The sequence below is a fragment of the Ovis canadensis genome, chromosome 3, assembly GCF_042477335.2.
Source record: "Ovis canadensis isolate MfBH-ARS-UI-01 breed Bighorn chromosome 3, ARS-UI_OviCan_v2, whole genome shotgun sequence".
Taxonomy (NCBI): Eukaryota; Metazoa; Chordata; class Mammalia; order Artiodactyla; family Bovidae; genus Ovis; species Ovis canadensis.
Genome location: NC_091247.1, coordinates 162,994,216 through 163,015,530, shown reverse-complemented (window position 1 = coordinate 163,015,530; position 21,315 = coordinate 162,994,216). Strand labels below are relative to the sequence as shown.

At 32.6% G+C, this 21,315-nt stretch overlaps 1 protein-coding gene across 9 annotated transcripts in view; it reads left to right on the top strand.

The window, feature by feature from the left end:
- USP15 (ubiquitin specific peptidase 15) overlaps nt 1-21,315 on the top strand; it is a 128,182-nt gene that overhangs the window by 64,878 nt on the left and 41,989 nt on the right. For 4 of the 9 annotated variants that reach the window (XR_011255964.1, XM_069584771.1, XM_069584773.1 and 1 more), the window contains 3 exons: nt 268-329; nt 15,122-15,208; nt 20,922-21,066. Coding sequence is in view for 6 of the 9 variants with exons in the window: in XM_069584771.1 (XP_069440872.1) it covers nt 268-329; nt 15,122-15,208; nt 20,922-21,066 (294 nt within the window). In the remaining 3 variants the exon portion in view is untranslated. Of the gene's footprint in view, nt 1-267; nt 330-15,121; nt 15,209-16,884; nt 18,409-20,921; nt 21,067-21,315 lie in introns of those variants that run through there. The other 5 variants (XR_011255965.1, XM_069584772.1, XM_069584774.1 and 2 more) reach the window with 3 other exon arrangements.

Genomic DNA, 21,315 nt, shown 5'->3' with positions numbered 1-21,315 from the left:
TTTTAATGCTTTAAGTCATAAAACCAATGATTTTTCTTGTAGTCTGTTACCTTCTTTCTTTCTGTCATTGCCGACGTCTTATATTCAAGGTCTCTATCTCCGTTGACCCACTTTGAAATCAAAGTGCAAATACCTCGTCACCTTGTCTACTGTGTCCTATAAGTCACTGCAGAGTTACTTTAGTTATTTAGCATATACAGCTAATCTTCTTAAGCTATTTTAACTTCAGCGTTAAGGAAAAACACTCTATTATCATCTTGTTTGCAGGTGTTAGTGATAGAACAGAAAAATGAAGATGGAACATGGCCAAGGGGTCCGTCTACTCCTAAGTAAGTGCTCTCACCTTTTATGGCTTAATGCGTGATTTTGAAGCTTTGATTTCAGATAATACAGAATGATAGAATGTAATTATATATTGCAAATATATTTAACTTTTTAATACTTTAGTGTTTTATTCTCAGTATAGGAGTTGTCTAAATTTGCATTTAAATTAATATGCTGTAATTTAAAAGCTTTCCAATACTAATTTCTTTTAAAATAATGTATAAATGTTACAAATGTAATGGTACACTAATACAATCAAATCACTAAACATTTTGTTTAATATTTTTCAAGCTTTTTGTGATTTTTTTAAAGTGTCTGTTAAAAGAATATTCTTTATCAAAATGAATCTGATGTGAAAGTAATACTTTTTATTTATTTAAATAGAGTATAAAAGCACAAGTAGAAATAGAGTTTTATTTTGATTGTAAATGAGCAATGAAAAAATTAGAAATCTTTTATTAAAATTTTTTAAATTATGGTAAAAAAACATAACTTAATATCTGTCTGCCCGCTTAACAGATTTAAGTGAGTATACTTGCAGTATTGTTAACTGTAGGTACATTGTTCTACAGAAGATCTCTAGAATTTATTCATCGTGTAGCAATCTTTATTCCTGTTGAACAGTAATTCCTCATTTTTCCCTTCAGCCCCTGGGAATCTCCATTCTACTCTCTGGTTCTATGAGTTTGACTAGTTTGCATAGCCTCATATAAGTGAAATCACACAGTACTGTCTTTCTGTGAATTGTCTTACTTTACCAAACATATTATCCTCAGTCATATGGGCTTATCGCTTCTTGAAAAAAATCTAGTCTTTGATAACTTTCATGAAGTGAAATATAGTTATCTCTGTATTGTATAGCCTGCTTATATTATCCTTTGCCAAATTTCAATTCTTCTGATTTTTGCATTTAAATACAGTCCATGCTATTAACAAAGCCATTGGGCTGGATGTCTATAGGAACAAGATCATTTTTTGCAGGGCTATTGGGCTTCCCTGGTGGCCCATTGGTAAAGAATCTGCCTGCCAGTGCAGGACACATGGGTTTGATTCCTGGGTTGGGAAGATCCCCTAGAGAAGAAAATGGTAACCCACTCTAATATTCTTGCCTGGATAATCCCATGGACAGAGAAGGCCTGGTGAGGCTACAGACCATGGGACCACAAAGAATCAGACACAACATAGCAACTAACCCACCACCAAGCATACTGTCCCTTAGGTTCATCCATGTTATCAAATATGGCATGATTTCGTTCCTTTTTCAAGGCTGGATAAAAGTCCATTGTATATTTTCTTTATCCATTTATCCATCAACAAACATTCAGGTTGTTTCCATCATCTGGGCTATTTTAAATTATACTACAATGAACTTGGGAGTGCAGATGCCTCTTCAAGATACTGATTTCATTTCCTTTGTATGTATACCCAAAAGTGAGATTTCTGGATCATGTGATAGTTCTAGTTCTAATTTTTTGAGGAACCTGCTTACTGTTTTTGTAGTGCCTATACCATTTTACACTGCAGCAGTTCACAAGGGTTCCAGTTTCCCCACATCCTTGCTGGCTCTTGTTTCCTTTTGTTCTTTTGGTAATAAACATCCTAAGAGGTGTGAGGTGGTATCTCATTGTGATATGATTTGCGTTTCCCAGTGATTTCTGATATTGAGCATCTTTTTAACATACTTATTACCTGTTTGTGTGCCTTCTTTGCAGAAGTGTCTGTTCAGACAAGCCCTAGACCTATTTGTTAATCTGGTTATTTGAGGGTTTTGCAGTTAAATTGTAATGAGTTTCCTATATATTGATATTTTGAATATTAACCTCTTATCAGATATGTTGTTTAAAGATTTAAAAACAAGACCTGAATCTATAAAGCATGACATTGGTCTTGGCAGCGATATATTGAATATGACAGCAAAAGCACTAGCAACAAAAGCAATAATAGACAGAAGGGACTACATCAAACTAAAAAGTTTCCACACAGTAACAGAAACAATCAACAGAGTGAAAAGGTAACATGCTGCATGGCAGGAAGTATTTTTACTGGTTTTAGGATTTTCAGATCCATATTTCATTATCAGAAACACTTAAGGCTAGTTGTATTTCAGTATTTCGACTTTGTAGACATTTGAGAAGTAATGTGTCATATGTGCCACTTACTATTTTACTATTCCTGTAACGTCCAGAGAGACTCTCTTCATTAAGTATTCACACTGAGTAGTATAAATAAGGAATATAAATAGCTCATATCATTTCAGGTTAGATTGCCCTTAAGGGAATCATGGAGAATTTTTTAAATTTTCAAAGCTTTTGGAATTTCAGATTTTCTGATGAAAGATTGTGAATTTGTGTTTTGAAATCCTTAAAATAAAGGTTCTTAAATTTATGATAATTTAGTCATTGTTAACCAACCTAGCTAATGAAAGAGAACAGCCTACCACTTAATTTCCTTCAGAACTAAAATATACCTTTAGTAAGTTATTCTCTGTCCTTTTTATCTTCTGTGAAGTTTATTTAAATTTTTTGTGGGAATATGCCCAAGTATATTAATTACATTTTATTTTTACTCCACTTAGTTGGATGTAATACAAGAGTAAAAATTATTTTAGGGAGATACTAAAAAACACATGGTAGAATCATGTAGATTTCTTGATGCATTTAGTTTTTAGAAGTTAGAAATATTTTCTTTGTGAATATTCACATTTAATGTTTAGATCAGAGATACTATTTTTTTTTCTAGCTTATCTTTAGATAGTTGTATACTTGTTACAACTTTAAATAACTTTTGAGGCTACAGAATTACTTATGGGTTAATATAAAAGCCCTGTGAATTTCAAAGACTGAGAGACCTTTTCAACTTAAAATTACTGGTACTCACCTAAGAGATAAAACTACATATTAATATTTTCTTTTATTATCTTCGTTCCTAGCTGCTAGCACAGTACCAGTTTTATTTAAACAGCTATAGTTACTTGGTTTTGTAAGAGAAAACATTATATAATACTTTACACACTATACACATGTAGTAAATATTGATAAGTGAAGGTACTATACCAGAGATACACACAGAAGTACAATTGAGTCCCATTCTTCACTGAATCACCCAGTTTTATAGGAAACCCAAATATTAAAACATGAAAAGTTTTATTCATTCGCTGTAAAATGTGAGAAATACAATATAGCAGTATGTCATAAATTGCCAAGTGATAGTTTATTACTTAATATTATTGTATTAAAAATACAAAAAATTTTTAATTAGCATCTAGTATGTGAAAAGACTCTCAAAAAACTAAGAATAAAAGGGAATTGTCCTAACTTGATAAAGCCTATAAGTCTAAAATCTGTAGCAAACATGTAATTGAAAAATTTTGAACCCAAACTAAATAAGATTAGAAATTTTAAAAACAAATAAAATACACTATTTGCACATAATAATACTGTCTTCATAAAATCCAAAGACAGAAGACTAGAACTAAGAGAATTCAGCAATACTATATAATATAAAATTAATTTATAAAAATTAACATGTGTTTTCCATACCCATAGTTCAATACTGTTTAGCTTAGCTGGTAAAGAATCCACCTGCAATGCACTAGACCCCAGTTCAATTCCTCGGTAGGAAAGTTCCCCTGGAGAAGGCATAGGCTGCCCACTCCAGCTTTCTTGGGCTTCTATGGTGGCTCCAATGGTAAAGAATCCACCCGTAATGCAGGGGACCTGGGTGTAATCCATGGGTTGGGAGGATCCCCTGGAGGAGGGTATGGCAGCCCACTCCAGTGTTCTTGCCTGCCTTGATGAAGCCCCATAGGCAGAAAAGCCTGGCAGGCTACAGTCCATGGGGTCGTAAAGACTCAAGACATGACTGAGCAACTATCACAACACAACATATAAGTATTTTTATCTTTATAGGCCATAGGGTCTCTGACTCAACTATAACTGCTGATATAGCTTGAAAGTAGCAGTAAACATTGTGTAAACATATAGATGTGGTGTGTTGCAATAAAACTTTGTCCAAAAAAATGTGGATTTGGCTTGTGCACCATAGATTCCTGACCATGATATATAACATTAGTAACTCACTTTAATAAGATAATTTGGATAGTATCTGTGACTGAGGGATCACAGAACATAGTGTGAAAATTAATGTGTTTGATTACATTAAGTATTTCTGTTAAAGGAACTGTATACAAAGTTAAAAGTCAAATGTTGGTTTTAGAAAATCTAAAACCTACAAGGGAATAATACTACACTGTGCAAAGAACTGCTGTGAATTAACGGAAACAAAGCAAATAACCTTTTATAAAAATAAAAGATTAAAAAATTTAAAGAAGGGGATGCCCAAGCGCTGACAGGTAGTGAGGTGGTATACAAACTCTCTTGTAAAATTAAAGCATGAGATACAACCTAATAGCCATCAGAATGACAAAAACCTAAAAGGGTGCTAGTAAGAAGTGTTTGTAGAGTTGTAGGAGATGACTTAGGTACTGATGGTAGAAGTACAAACTAGTACCATTCTAGAAATCAGTCAGTGTTTAATTAAATTAGGAATGCTTAATGCCTCTGACCCAGCACTCAGTGGAATTTTTTACACAGGTCCCTGAATATATTATGCAGTCTTTGTAGCTGCATTGTTTGTGATAGTGGGGATTTGAAGGCAGCCTCACTAAATATCTTTGTCGGGTAGAATGAATAAGAAAAATGATGGTGATGTACTGTGGAAAACCAGTGCAGTAGGTAGAAGTAACAGTGATAAGATCTTTAAAACTAAATAAACTTTAAAACATACAGTTGAGAGAAAAAAATAAAAACAAAATGAATCATTTAAGTAAACTTGGAACAGAACATACTATATAAAATTATAATATTCAAGAACATTGAGAAGACAGCTGAAGTGGAGGAAAATCGTACAGATTATGGGAAAAAAAAAGTTGGAGGAATTATCATTTACAATTGAAGTAAAGATGCAAATTCCTTTTTTCTGGATAAATGCCAGCTTTTTTTTTTAAAAAAGTGAAATTCTGTGTATTCATTGAAGTTATTACATTATAACCACATGTGACTTAGACAAATTCTACTATAGCAGAAGGCATGTAATTTTAAGGTCCTCAAAAAAAGAAACTTCAAGATATTAAAATACAGAACAGCTGTAACACTTAGGATTGTCATCATATCTGTCAGGAGACAACCATTGGTCCTCCACATGGTATGAAGATGCTAGTTCTAATAGCCACCAGTAATCTGGGGTCTGTCCAGTGCTCATACTGCTTAGCACATAAATATTTCCTACTTAGAGTCTCAAAAGCCAAGGAAAAAAATCATTAAAAGCTGTAATGTGATGAAAGGAAGAGTCACCTGCTGAGTTTGTTAAAACCTAAGCCCCATCATTAGAGTTTCTGATTCAGTAGATCTGGGTCGGGCTCGTGAATTTGCATTTCTCATAATAAGCTCATAGCTGATTCTAATGCTGTTGATCTGTCACACTTTGAGAAATTCTGTAGATAATGTTTCTTAGTATGTATTGTGTGAACCACTATAGACAGAAGTTTCCACAGTCCTCCCCACCAGACCAGCGAGTGTAAATCTTTATGAGGGGACTCAGGAATCTGAATTTTAGGTGCTGCTTATAAAGAAGAAAATACAAGAACACCACTACAGTAGGCACTGAGAGAAAGCATGTTATTATCTAACTGTCTTGACTTTTCTATACTACTGAAAACTAACTGTTCTGAAGGACCTAAAAATCATACTAGGCCCATTTCTATCAGAATGGAGATAATGTATCCTCACCTGAGGAACTGCTAAATATAAAAGCCATATTAAGCATAAATATAATTTTGTTTAAAACATGTAGTCCTGTTTATAAAATGTATTAACCTATAGCAACCCAAAATCTAATTGGAAATCTTAAGAACCTACCTAAAAATTATTCAGAAGTTTTCTATTTTTATCTATTCAGATTTGTCTGCTAGATATCAATTTATAACTTTATTTTTTCATCTTTATATTCATGCTTTATTTTTTTTAAATTGAGATGCTTAGTTTTTTCCAGAAATTGGATTTCTAATCTAGTTCTTAAGTATCTAATTTCTTAAAACTGCTCAAAAACACATTATTTTCTAATAATATTTTGTGGAAGCTTCAACCATTGAAATGTTTTTTCTGTTGTGTTAAATTTGACTGTCTTTCTGAAAATGTTGTCATTGGGTGGATAGTCTATTCAATTGGAGATGTGTAGCTAGTTACAGCTTATATTTTTAAAAAATTAAAGTAGAATAATTCTAGAATCCTGTGTGTTCCTAAAGAGAGGAGAAATCTAATCAATAGATTACCCCTTACTCTCCAGAAAATTTGTTTAATGTTAACACTTTATCCCTAGGTAGAAGTAGTATAACTTGATTAATTAACTAAATTGTACTATTACTTTTTTTCTGTATGGTTTCATTTAGGTATAATTGTCTCAAAGAGTGCTTTTGACAGTACTAACGTTTTAGAAATTAAAATATCCATATTTTGCTGTTTCTCTAAAATAAGTAAAAATTCTTGTAAAAGTAGCATGAGAAGTTATTTTAATTCAGACATTTTCATTAATTGCTCAAAAATACTGACAAGAGATGTGTAATTAAGAATCTGTTGAAAAAAGTAAGGGTCATTGATGACTAAAGAGGCAGTTTTCATAAGCTAGAAAACATCTGGAGAAGAATCCAAAATCAACCAGGTAAGACATGACAGGCTAAAATAAATCAAATAGAAAACTAAGCCAGTAGTTCTTAACTCAGATGTTGGCCCTCTGCCATCTGTGGTGGTCTGATTAGCAGAATTCCACGTTGGTGACTGAGCACTAAGTATACTTCATCTTAGTGGTATGTTAATATTTTTACAGCACTTTGTCCCTGAATGCTCTGCTTGGAGAGAGGAAACATTTTATAAATAAAACCACTGCATGCTACTTTTTATTTAGGATAAGTAATAAACATCTAGGTGACTGTAATAATTGTTTTTGTTTTTTTTACACCAGGTGTTTTGATTTTGTATCGGTTTAAATATAGATGGAAAAGCCTAGCATATATTTCTTTAGGACTTTTTAAAGACTTATTAAGCCCAGTTTGCATGTGTAGTAATTGCAAGGTTAACTGTATAAATGGATTCAGAAATGGTGGATAGACCTGTTCAATTGAAAATTTGTACTAGGGAACTCCTGTGAGATAAAGTATTGTTTTCATTTTAACAATAACCTGAATAGACACTTTTTAAGTATTTATAAGCAAGACAACCTCTGCTTATTTGAAACATTAGTAGATTTGGTTATGATAGTTTTACTTCGGTACTAAAAGAACAATGGTTATTACAGTTCACAGAAAGTGCTTTCTTAAAGTTTCTATGAAAGTATACACATTTGTTACCAATTTTAACCTTGTTCAAATACTGAAAGGTGAGGGATTGAGTGATTTTGGTTGTAGGAGTTGAGAAGATGGCTCAGGAACCAGTTTTTCATTCCTTGTCATTCAAATTCATATTTTTCAAATTAATAATGTCTTCAATTTAAAATGCAGCCTATGAACCATAAATCTAGAGTAACATTCCAAAGTCTACAATTTGTTGTCATTTTTAAAGACATTTTGAGTCTTTATTAAATTTTCTTTCATACTTCATCTCATTGGTCTGAGTAAGAAAAAGAACACAACATTGTAAATTAACTATACTCCAATAAAAAAAATTTTGTAAGAAATATAGAATGATTTTTTCTGAAACTAAAAAGTTTAAGGTAATGGAAATGTATAGGATGCAGTTATGGGCAACCAAAGCTTAGAAAGGAATGAGAATTACAGGAACGGAGTTACATTCCTGGAAGTGAGAAATATTACTGAATTATCTAATTAAAAATGTGAAGAACTGTATACGAAACCTTAAAAAGTGTCCCTAAGTAATGATATAAGACACAAAGATGAAATAAAATAAATAATTCTGAAGATTCAGGAAATTGGGACTCTTGTTTGGTCATAGAGGCCAAGGGGAAAAAGAGCTAATGGAATAAAGGGAATGGTAAGCAGTGTATTTAAATGATGCAGAAATTAGAGGGAGACAAGAGATTCAGTGTATTTGACAAATGAAGACAGCATGATGAGAGTAAGAAATAGAGTATAGGGAAAGAGGGGATGAATACCTAGTCAGAAAATGGAACACCTGATATAGATCACTCATCATGAAATGTACTGAAAGGAAAAATAACTAAGTTGGTACTTGGTTGGAAAGGCATTATTCCTGGAGAGAGAAAAAATTATATATAAATATATTTATTATTTAAATATATACATCCTTTCCTAGCTCTTTGTTACCTAATGATAAAGGCAGCATAATGGTGGAATGAAGTTCTTGTGTATTGTTATTTACCAATAAACTGATTTTTTCTGGCTATTTTAGTGGTCCAGACTCCAGATCTTTTTTGGAAATGCTTGTGCTTGTATTGATACATACACACTTCCCATAACTATACTTCGTGGTTCCTGAATTTAATATTCATTAAGATCTTGAGTATGTATACAGATTTTCCTTTGAATTCTGAAAATGCACATTGATTAAATAAATCTTTGTGTAAACACTACCTATTTTCTGTTGTGGCAAGATGATGTATAATCTAGTAGTATGTCTCCAACTTTCACCAAAGGGAGCATGGTCACAATCAGGCTTATTAGTTACTGTTAGATGTAGTATTTAAAAGCCATATCCAAATTAAATTGAAGTTACGACATTTAGATAGTATATTTTATGCATAAATGAAACTTACCTATCCAGTTCTCAAATAGATGCTTGATTCAGAGGTACTCACAGAAAATTATTGGATACTTTCTTTATCCCGTGGTTTGTTCCAAATGTTTGAACAATTTACAGTGACACATATAAGTCAAGGTTAACTGTATGACTAGATAAAAAAGTCAGGACGAAAGAATAAACATAGACATAGTAAGATGAGATCAGAGGAGTTAGCTGATAGGAGCAGAAATTGCTCTTGGAGTTACTAAAATTGATCTGCAAGTGTAAGGACATTTTTGGGATCCCGATTCAAACTAATTCAATTTTTGAGACAGTTGGGGAAAAAAATGTGAACATGAACTGAATATTAGATTGGGGCAGACAGTAGTATCACAAAAGATCTCTTAACCTGCTGGGGACACATACTGTAGTATTTACAGGTTTAATTATAAATTTAAAATAGTGTGGCAAAAACATGAATGTGGAAGTTGAGGGCTTTATAAATAAAATGAGTGGTAGAATGTTAATAATTTTTGAAGCTGAATGACTGATACTGGGTACATGAGGACGTGTGTGTTTGAAATTTTTTCTGTTAAGACAGCAGAAAAAATTGGGTTGCACTTTTGGTGTTTAGAGTGATAATAGTTAAAGAAAAGTAACTGGTTTTATTAAGTGGAATATTTTGTCAGATACCATTAGAGCAGTCAAAATGAGAAGCAAAAATTAAGTTATGTGAAGCATCTTATATGTAAATTTTCTTAAGTTCTCTTTTGTTTAAGTATTTAACATGCTGCCTGACAGAAAGGAGACACAAAGCAAATGCTTGTTGAATTGAACTAATCTGTATCTCACAGCGGTAAAGGTGCTTAATTTTTCAAGAGACTTAAATTTTTATTTTCTCCAAGAACTTAGTTTAGGATGATTGTTAGAAAATTGGGAAAGTTAAGATCAGTCTTGTTTTTGTTAATAATTTTTGTTTTTCAAAGTTAAATTTCAAAAATATGGGTTTTATGTCATGTTTGAAAATAACAGTTTTAAATTAGATATGTCAGTATTCAGACTTAATTTCTTTATATTTTCATTGCTCAGTATATATTAGATTTCCATGTATGTTGAATATTTAGGTAAAGCTGTGTTTTTCTATTCAAGTAAGAATTTCAACTTGGCCTTGAATTATAAGCTTTTAGCTGAAACACTGGGAATAGGGGAATTAAAATACTGCATTCATTCAGTTGTCAGGGGTGACGTTTCATTGTCTTGCTTCATGAAATCAATTCAGCTGTGCTGTTTTACTTTTTTCTATCTTGTTAAGAGATGATTCACTGTCTTATATTACACTTAGCCCTAACTAGCCAAAATGAGTTTAATGCTAGATAACTGGCTTAGCATCTAGTTTGTGCATAATATTCTAAGCATTTTTTTTCACTCATCTCTTTAGAAAGCTGTTAGTGCAAAGTTGCTAATAAACAGTGTGATTCCCAAATTATATCAAAGAAAGAGTTAGTGTTCAGGCTATAATCCACAGATTGACTAATCAACCCCTAAATTCCACAAATACTAGCTAGATTGGGCTATGTGTAATCTAGGTCAGAAGTTGGAATCACAGTAGATAAGTGATCTAACTATTAACAATAATGTCTGTATCAGGATTTAAAAAGTTTTATCAAACTTTTCTATTTACCTGTGGACCGCATTCCTCCAGCTCTGATCTCTGTGCTCTTTAAGAGCAAGCTCTCTACCAATGGATTTATCTGAGTGTTGCCTTGACCTTGCTTTTCCTTCATTATCAACTCAACTCCTGTGTATATAAATGCCTTGCATACTGCCCACGTATAGTAGACACTAGTTAACATTAGTTTGTGCTTTTGTTTCTTTTCCAGTATCATTTTCCAAGCTAACATACAGATATAAACAAATCTCTCCCATCTTTAAAAACAAGACCATCAATTTCCTCTGAATATCATTTAGTTTTTCTCCCTTTGATAGCCAACTTCTTTAAAAAGGCAGTGCTTACTGTTCCTTATCACCTATTCAGGAGTTAGCAGAGTCCTTATTGAGCTTTTTTAAAACCTAATCTATTTGATCTCTCTTTAATACTTCTTTTTAATAACTATCTCATACAGAAATTCTCTTATTTTGAAACCATTATACCAGTTTTTCAGGACTCTGACCCATCCTCTGACTGGCTGGCTCTCTTCCTCTCCAGGGCTGCCTGCCTACTTTTGCACGTTTCATACTGCACAACTCCGAGGATATCATTCACATTGTAATCTCTCTGGCACTGTGCAGTTTTACCTACCATTGTTTTTGTACTATTGGTGCAAATATCTACCCAGTGAAGGAGGTCAGATAATGTTTAAATAACATGTTGGTGTTTTTGTGAAAATAGTTTTGACCTTATGGACTGCTGCCTGGAAAGGATCTTGTAGCCCGCTCGGTGTCCATGGATTGCACCTTGAGAACTGTTTTCTGAATCTCCAAGACATGTTGTCTGTGCCCACTCCAAGTCTTAGTCCCCCTTTATTACTTCTCACATTTGTTGTTCTTATAGTCTTCTAAATGCTCTTCTAATCTTCAGTCTCTTTCTGTTCCTCAAGAGTTAACTTTCTAGAATACAAATCAGCTGTGTTGATACTCTTAAAATCTTTCAACATGCCACAGCACAATTGGATAAAATCCAGATTCCTTCAGAGGACAGAAGAGGTTCTTTATTATCACACCTGCCTTACTAACCTCTGTTTCTAACACTGCACACTTCCTGCTCTTTCAATTTATTGATAATTCCCTAACGCATTATGATTTATGTAGCTCCACACATTTTCACATTCTTTCCACCTAGAATACTCTCATGTTCCAGTTTCCACCTACCCTTCCAGCTGTGCACATTTTAAGATTACTTCATGTACTACCCACAGAATTTGACTTTGTTATAATTTTAAAATTTGTTTTAGAACTTACTGTTTTGTAGGTTGCTTGTGTCATTTCTCCCTGTTAGATTATGAGCTATTTGAGATCAGGAACTATGTCTGTCTTTGTATTGCTACACTTAACAAGGGTGAGAAATCCAATACTGTCTTGGAGTAGAGTTGCTAATGAATAGTAAAAACGGACAGATGGGCAGAAAAAGCGTTAAACACACAGAGAGAGAGAGACACACACACACTCCCCACCCGCATATGGGTTTCCCTGGTAGCTCAGCTGGTAGTGAATCTGCCTGCAATGCAAGAGACCCTGGGTCAGGAAGCTCCCCTGGAGAAAGGGATAGGCTACCCATTCCACTATTTTGGGGCTTCCCTGTTGGGTCAGACGGTAAAGAATCTGCCTGCAATGTGGAGGACCTGGACTCAATCCCTGGGTTCAGAAAATCCGCTGCAGAAGGGCGTGGCACCCCACTCCAGTATTCTTGCCCAGAGGATCCCCATGGACAGAGGAGTGTGGCAGGCTACAGTCTATGGGGTTCCAAAGAGTCGGACACAGCTGAGTGACTAAGCACAGCACATATGTACCATCAGTTCAGTTCAGTCACTCAATTGTGTCCGACTCTTTGTAACCCCATGAACCACAGCACGCCAGGCCTCCCTGTCCATCACCAACTCCCGGAGTCCACACAAACCCATCCCCAGAGTCAGTGATGCCATACAACCATCTCATCCTCTGTTGTCCCCTTCTTCTCCTGCCCTCAATCTTTCCCAGCATCAGGGTCTTTTGAAATGAGTCAACTCTTTGCTTCAGGTGGCCAAAATATCGGAGTTTCAGCTTCAACATCAGTCCTTCCAGTGAACACCCAGGACTGATCTCCTTTAGGATGGACTGGTTGGATGTCCTTGCAGTCCACGGGACTCTCCAGAGTCTTCTCCAGCACCACAGTTCAAAAGCATCAATTCTTCAGCACTCAGCTTTCTTTATAATCCAACTCTCACATCCATAAACATGACCACTGGAAAAACCATAGCCTTGACTAGATGGACCTTTGTTGACAAAGTAATGTCTCTGCTTCTTAATATGCTGTCTAGGTTTGTCAAAACTTTCCTTCCAAGGAGTGTGTTTTAATGTCATGGCCGCAGTCACCATCTGCAGTGATTTTGGAGCCCAGAAACATAAAGTCATCCACTTTTTCCCCATATATTTGCCATGAGGTGATGGGACTGGATGCCATGATCTTAGTTTTCTGAATGTTGAGCTTTAAGCCAACTTTTTCACTTATATAAATATATATATGTGTGTATGTGTGTATATATATAGGCATTTCAGATGATATATGACCTTAGCCATATATAATATATAATAAATATATGTTATAAGAAAATGTTTATTTTTATAACTTTTAGTATACGTAAAATTTAAGGGAATATTTCTCTTTCTGTATACTTGAAAACTTCTAGTGAGTTGAATTAAATTGTAGTCAAATGGATCACATTTTGAAAAATTAACCTCCTTAATTCATTATAACTTAGTTCAGTGTTTTTAGTTTGTTTCCCTAATTTAGCATTATTAGTATGAAGGCAAACAGTGCCACAATGCTTCTTTATTACTATTAAGATTTTAAAATAAATGCCTTAAAATATTAGTATTTATATTAAAATTGCATTTTAAGTTTGTCTTCTACATTGTTTTATATTAAAACTTGGTGGCTGTATATTTTGTTTTGAGCTTAGTATAGTTAAAATCTTGCAAGGGTCTTCTGTCAGAAAGGCAGCTAAATAGAAGTCCCACTTGATATAATTTTATCTGTATATAGTCAACAACAACAAAAAATCCTCCTTTAAAATGAAGAAAAATGTTACCAAAATTTTATAAAACTTCAGAAGTTATATAAAATTTTTATATGTAAGAAATTTTATTACTCACCACTTTGCAAAATTCAAATTACCAAAAAAGTAAATTTTATAGATTATATACTTTCCTGCTCATTGACCATTTTGCTGTTCATTGTCACTTGAGTAAAAAATAAAATAATTTTTAAAACAGTAATCACTTTAGGCCTCACTAATTTAGAATTTCTGATGACTGAGGTACTGGACTGAAAGTATTAACTTCTTAAGGCCCTACAGCTTGTGGCCTAGATGTTGCCTAATAAATTAAATTTGTGTACAAAATTACAAGAAAAATCTTTCAGAAACTTCTAAGTACTTTAAATAATTGTTTGTATATCATGGATTTGTTTATTATAAATCATGCCTTCAAAGCATATTTGTTGATTAAAAGCCATTAGTAATTGAGATTTCTCCAGAAAGATTCTGAACTAGTGAGGTGTGTAGTATGCAGTAAGATTTATATCTGTTCAATTTTTGCAGGGATCAATTTGGCCAAATATTGCTTCATGGGATTATGTTTGGAATTCTCTTTACTCTTTTATCCCTCTTGCCTTACACTTTTAAAATTGGTCAATCCTCGGATATCTGTGTTGTGTATAATCAGAATGCCATGGTACACTCTGGGGGCTTCCCAGGTGGCTCATTGGTAAAGAATCCACACGCCAGTGCAGATGTGGGTTTAATCCCTGGGTTGGGACGATCCCTGGAGTAGGAAATAGCAACTCACTCCAGTATTCTTGCCTGGAAAATCCCATGGTCAGAGGGACCTAGAAAGCCACAATCCATAGGGTTGTAAGAGTTGGACATGACTGAGCAACTGAGCACGCATGCTCGGTACCTACTGAGACACAAAGTAGATTTCTTTAACATGCTTCCTTTAAAAATTAGTATTTTAATTCCACTGACTTAAGAAAATTATTGATTGTAAAATATTAGTAATGGTTGCCTGAACTCAGAAATGGGTGTATTGCATTAGTAGATTTATGAGAATAATACTGATTGTTATATTTAATTTGATAAATTTCTTTTGAAAATAGTTCCCTTATATACCATTATTTTTTATATGAATGAATACATCAGAAATTGAAAACCAAAGGATGATGATTTTGTCATAAATCTGTTTTCCAGCATTCATTTACTACATACATTGTCATCTGTTAGTTCTTTTCTTTATTTCATAATTAATTTCAAAATTCAGCATTTTTTATCTAATTTAACATTTTCATATTTTTAAAGGTCCCCAGGTGCATCCAATTTTTCAGCTTTACCAAAGATCTCTCCTTCATCTCTATCAAATAATTATAACAACATCAACAACAGAAAGTAAGCACTGAATCTTAAAAACTCTTTGTTTAATTGATCACCCTATTGTGGTTGCAAAAAATCTCTTGTATCTAAAATTCAGAATAAAAAAGTCTTAATGCATTAAATTGATTTTCTTTTAAATCACTGGTCAGTTCTTCTAGGAGTTAACTTCACAAGAAAGCAAGCAGAAGTATAAACTTCTTGATTTAATATATATACTACAGTAATTTACTAAAAGAGAAAAAAAGTACTTTCAGAGTTTTATATTCTAAATGCTAATTATTGAAATATATAGAAATCTGTTATCATTCAAGTTTTTAAGAAGAGTATGAATTTCAGATGTCATTTTAGACCTAGACATGTAATCACAGACAGCATATGGTGTTTTTTTAAAAGTGTGTATCTGTGATTCAGTTGGAAGGTACAGTCAGTAAAATTGAAAAGTGTATACAAATTCTTATTTATGAAAAAGGCAATTACTTTTCTTAAATAGCTTGGAGAAACAATTCCTTTGCTCTACCATGAATAATACTCAGAAACTTGGGATATATAAAAATTACATGACAGTGTGTGCCTTTGAATATATTGCTATAAGAAAAAGGATTGAAAGTCACTTGGTATTCACAATAACATCTGACATGGATATATTGCCTTGAAAATTGACATGGTTTTATAGGAAAGGATAAAAAGAAAACTATAATTAGTCCAGTCCATTATGGAAAGAACTTTAATCCAGAGATGATTATCATCCTTTTACTTCCTGGGTGTAGACATTGTCACTTCTATATTAGATTTACAGTGTTTATGTAATTAAATATTTACACTGCTTGTCCAGTTCATAAATGACATCTGATTATTCTAGAAAATTAATTCAAAAATACTTGAGACTATTTGTGAAATACTCTTTTAAAAAGCACCATTAATTGACTTTATAGGTTTAATTAATGTTCCCTTAAAATTCTTATGTAGGGTGGGGCTTGATAAAATGATTCCAGTTTTAACATATATCTGGATTATAAATAAGAATAGCCAAAATAACTTTGGAAAGGAAAAACATTGGAAATGATTAATCCTGTTAAATATCACAACCTGTTATAAAGATAGAATTCAAACAGCAAAGTACTGGCCCAGTAATATGCCTCCAGATTAATGGAATAGAAAAGACAACTCAGAAGCAGACCTTTACATACAAAAGAATTTAATGTGATCAGAAAGTATCAATATTCTAGACTAATGGAGAATGGGAAGCGTATCCAGGAAATGCTGTTAGAAAAATAAGGTTGCTATAAAAGTATTAATTGTCAGATATATAAAAATTAAAAGGCAAATTAGTGGAGAAAATTCTTGCCAGAAATAGCAATGAAGGGCAAATATTCTTAATATAGCAAGCTTATAAAAACCAGCAAGGAATTTTTTCAGATGGCTAGAAAAGTGAGTAAATGATGTAGCTGGGCTATAAAAATAAAAGAATTAAACATTTTAAATGTTCAAATTCACTAACTAGAAATAGGTAAATTAAAACCATTAACAACTCCCATCTACTTCCCCCCACCTCCATCGCATTGGGAAAAGTTAAGTGATGATATATTTTCTGGTAAGGATTCTGTTTGAGTGGTTGGAATGTTAGTCCAACTTTTCTAGAAAAGAATTTGCTATCTGTATCAAGATTTAAAACATTTATTCCTTTATTTCAGTAGTAACAAGATATGCACACTATAGTATAATATTGAAATATTGAAGACACTGGATATCCAAAATTCCAATGTAGTATGTTCTCTTCTATTCAAAAATGTTTATTCTCAAGCAAAAGAGTGAAAGGAATCCTCCTATAATCTGGTTTGTATTTTACATGGTATCTTTTAATTCATTAAAAGTAATTTTCTCATGAGATAAAATATTATTTGTGTTTCTGCCGATTACAGATGGCTCACACATTTACTGTAAAAGAATTGGTTCCATGTATTTATAGTTATTCTATACATGTTAGTTATTCTGTACATGTATTTATAGTTTTTCTTTGGAGAGAGATTTTTTAACATTGTATTGAACAATGTTATAGACTGTATTGAACTTGGACTGTATTTTGACCAGAATAACCATATTAGTATATGTGGTCTGGTGCTTCTATTTTTGTCTTATTTCCTTCTCATTGTAAAAATATGACAGTACAATGTGATTTCAAAACCTCTGACTGGAGAAAACATTAAAAAGGGGAATTGGGAGTGGTTTCTTAAATTTAGAACATGGATGATGATTCTTCTATGACTAGATTATGTTCTTAGCTATTTATATTCGTGTAGACACTAAAATAGTCCTTTCATATTGGAAATTTTAATAGTAAATAGTTGCTGGTACCACTTTACTTAAAAGTAAAACTTACCTTTCTTAGGTAAGGAACAAAATTTAAACATTTATAAAATGAAGAGTTTTTTTAACTTGAAAAAAACTTGAATTAATGCTGTCATGTTTACCTAAACAATTATCTCACATAAAATTTACTTCTTGACTTTCTTTTCAACTTGTGGAAATAAGTAGCTGCTTAAGACTTCAGATGGAAATAGCATGATTTCTTTAATTAAAAGTATGTTAAATGGGTTAAATTAAGTACATTTATGAAACTTCATGTATGTGGCTATATACTCCAGTGAAAGTGCATGTTAAAACGAATAGTTCTGACATACAAGTTTATATGGCATTTATTTACAAATTCAAGCTTTAAACTGATACATTATTGAGATACAAAATTTTCATTTTTAGAAATAAGAATATTTGTTATAGTAATAACAAAGTGTACTTGGAATTATATAAGTTTAATAAAGATCAAGTTGTTATTAAAGACTAATATTATGAAGAATCAGATGCCTGAATATTGTTTTCCTTGTAGTTTTCTTATTAATTCATATAATATTCATTATATATGCCAAAATCTTTCTTTTCGCTGCATTTTCTTCTGTCTTGCTACATTTGTTTTGCTACAAGACTGCCTTTAAAAATAAATCTCTTCAATGTATTTATTGTCTCAACTTGGTGGCTTTCCACATCAGAGCACATTCTGTTTTTCTGTTAATTCATTTAAAACTCTTTTATTTGCAATGGAAATGACTTTGTGTAAGAGATTAAGCGATGAAAAGGAACTGGAACTAACGACTGCCAGAGCTAGCTAGTGATCTGGCTTTTGACAAGTTACTTGATGGAAGCATCATTTCATTAACTGCAAAGTAAGCATAAACTTTTAAATGTATATTCATTTAAGATGATAGATTTATAATACATAATTAATCTAATATAGTATTAAAATTCTTATTAAGATTCCTGGCAAACTCATGTATTTTTGCAAAGTAGCAAACCCTACGGGATAAGGACTAGCTTACACTCTTTAGGAAAAAATAGCAGAAGTTATCATGAAAGATTATAGAAACTGTCTTGCGGGCTTAGGTTTCCATGTTCTTTATTGAAGTGTTTAAAGAGCTGCTGGCTTTGGTATTTTCCTCAGCAGACTTAATTTGATTTAAAGAGCACAAAAGATGTGGATTATAAGTGACCAATAAAGACAGTATTAAAATATTTTAAATTTGTTTTCATTATTATCATTGAGCATCTAGACTAGTATCTCAGTCTTTGGACAAGGTTTATTCTTATCCTGTCACTTAAACTAAAACACAGCTATCCTATAAGTATTCAGATCTTAAAAGATAAAACCAAACACTGCTTTTGCATATGAGTTTTGTATTCATTTTCAGTATAGGAATCCCTGTCCCAGCAAACTGCATCCTCTTGCCACAAAGAAAAGTTGAGTTGTCAACATTCATTTGTTATTGTGGGTAGGGGGTATCTGAATATGAATAAGCTTATAAGTGTGCTTTTAGTCTTTTCATTTGCTTGGATGTGAGTGTGGATATGGGCGTGTGTATGTGCATGAACATGCATTTGGGCATACTTTCCCTTTGTATTGTGACTTGTTTTATTATAATTTTATAGCTGATCTATATATAGCATACATATATTAAATATAGCAATTATATATATATATTGGTTTTCAACGTGTTGAAAATGTAGACCTTTTATTTTTGTAATGTATAGCAGGCCTTGATTTTAAGCACTTCTTAAAGGGAAGAAAGAAAAAACACAATTCAGTGTTTCTGTTACATATCCTAGAAGTTGGAGTCAAGAATCAGTTATTAAGTTAATATATACTGAATTGTTGACAGGTGCCTTGGACTTAGTTACTGTTAGTAAAAATTATAAGGCTAGTGATCTTCAAAAGATGCTTGAACCCATTTTTTTTCCTTTAACTTTTAAACAAGTAAATAGCTACAAGTCTATGAAGCACTTCTTTGTGGTTTTTCTTTTCAGTATTTAAATTTATTTATTTTAATTGGAGGCTAATTACTTTACAATATTGTATTGGTTCTGCCACACATCAACATGAATCCGCTTTGGACCCTGCTATTTTTAAGTTTAAGGTAGATCAGTTTTTTAGTATGAGAGTTGATCTTTTATTTGTGATAATACAAAAATATTAATGGTATAACATTATGTGTATAACTATTGATTGATAGGGTTTTGTGTTGGGGCATGTATGTTTACTTAAGGTTTTGTTAGAACAGGCAGTAGGTACAGTTCATTTAAACTGTTGTAATTATAAAGTGAGAGTATAGAAGCTACAATGGAAAGTTATTTGAAATTACAAGTAAAAACTGTTTTTGAAAAAGTAATACCAGGAATAAATTGTAGCCAGTTGAGGTTGTCAGAGTTACTGATTTACCAAGTTTATTTGTAATAGTGTGTTCTTTTATTTGTTTTTAGCAAATGACCTTGATTCTTGTTTAGGCTTATCCAAAGCAGTCATCATAAATAGCTTATAAGATAACCTATTAAAAATTAAGCTATCATTTTCCACAAACAAATTTTTAATTACATGTAAAAAAAAAAGGAGTCTAGTTTATTGATTTTCTTAGTTCTTTATAAAATTACTCTGATTCTCTAAAGGTTGAATATTACATCAATTTTTAAAGATTATTATATATTGTACTCATCATAGTACATATTATCTATCCTGAGGTGGTATTTATTTAGTTAAATAAACTGCTTTAATCTAACAGGCTAGAAGATTCTTTCTGTAATAATAATACTGAAATGTACTTGCTTAGAATCATTTCAGTTTTGCATACCTAATCATCCCAGACTTTTTCTGCATTTGAATACTAGATTTTGCTGATCTAGCATAGACTACTATAAATAGAATCTTCAGTGCATCAGAACAGTGATGTCACAGAGGCCCTGGAAATCTGTGCTCTTACCTGTAACTAAAGCACAACTCTTCCTGTTTCTTTGTTCCCACTCTGTTACAATAGCAAGGTGTAACAGGGACATAAATGAGATGATTTATTGCTGCGGGTGGTGTTTAAAATCTGAATTTTTCAAATTTGTTGGAGCAGTGAAGAACAGAGCAAGCTGTGAAGCTGCTCCAGTTAATGAAGGGTAGAAAGATATAATGTGGTTTGTATTGGTTGATGTGGTATATGATGCAGTGATTTTGTTGATTGAATGAGGAATATATTAATTAAGGGGGTTGTTGTGATTTAGGTTCATGTCAGAAGTACCTCAGTTAAGTATTTTATTAAAAAATTAATAACTGACCACCTATCTCAAATAGGTTTAAAATACTCTGTTCATTATAACTGTATGATAATTGTGCATTATGAAAAATATTTTTTGTTTTTCCTTCCAGTGTGAAAAACTCAAATTATTGTCTCCCATCATATACCGCTTATAAGAACTATGATTATTCAGAACCTGGAAGAAACAATGAACAACCAGGCCTCTGTGGCCTAAGTAATTTGGGAAATACGTGTTTCATGAACTCAGCTTTTCAGGTAGGTCTTTCCAAACAAAGTGAAACTCCTGTGCTTTATGGAAATCAGTAATACAGGAGGAATAGAGTTGGGTTTTACGTGTCAGAACTTGAGTATTATATAGTATGTTTGAAGAGCTTTTGGTTTCATGGAAGCTTGAAGAATGCGCATTTGATTCATTCTGATGCTGGTAGTAGAATACCTTATGCTTCTCAGGTGGCATGTGATTGATTATCACATAGTAGAAGATTAAATATAAATTCATGGGAA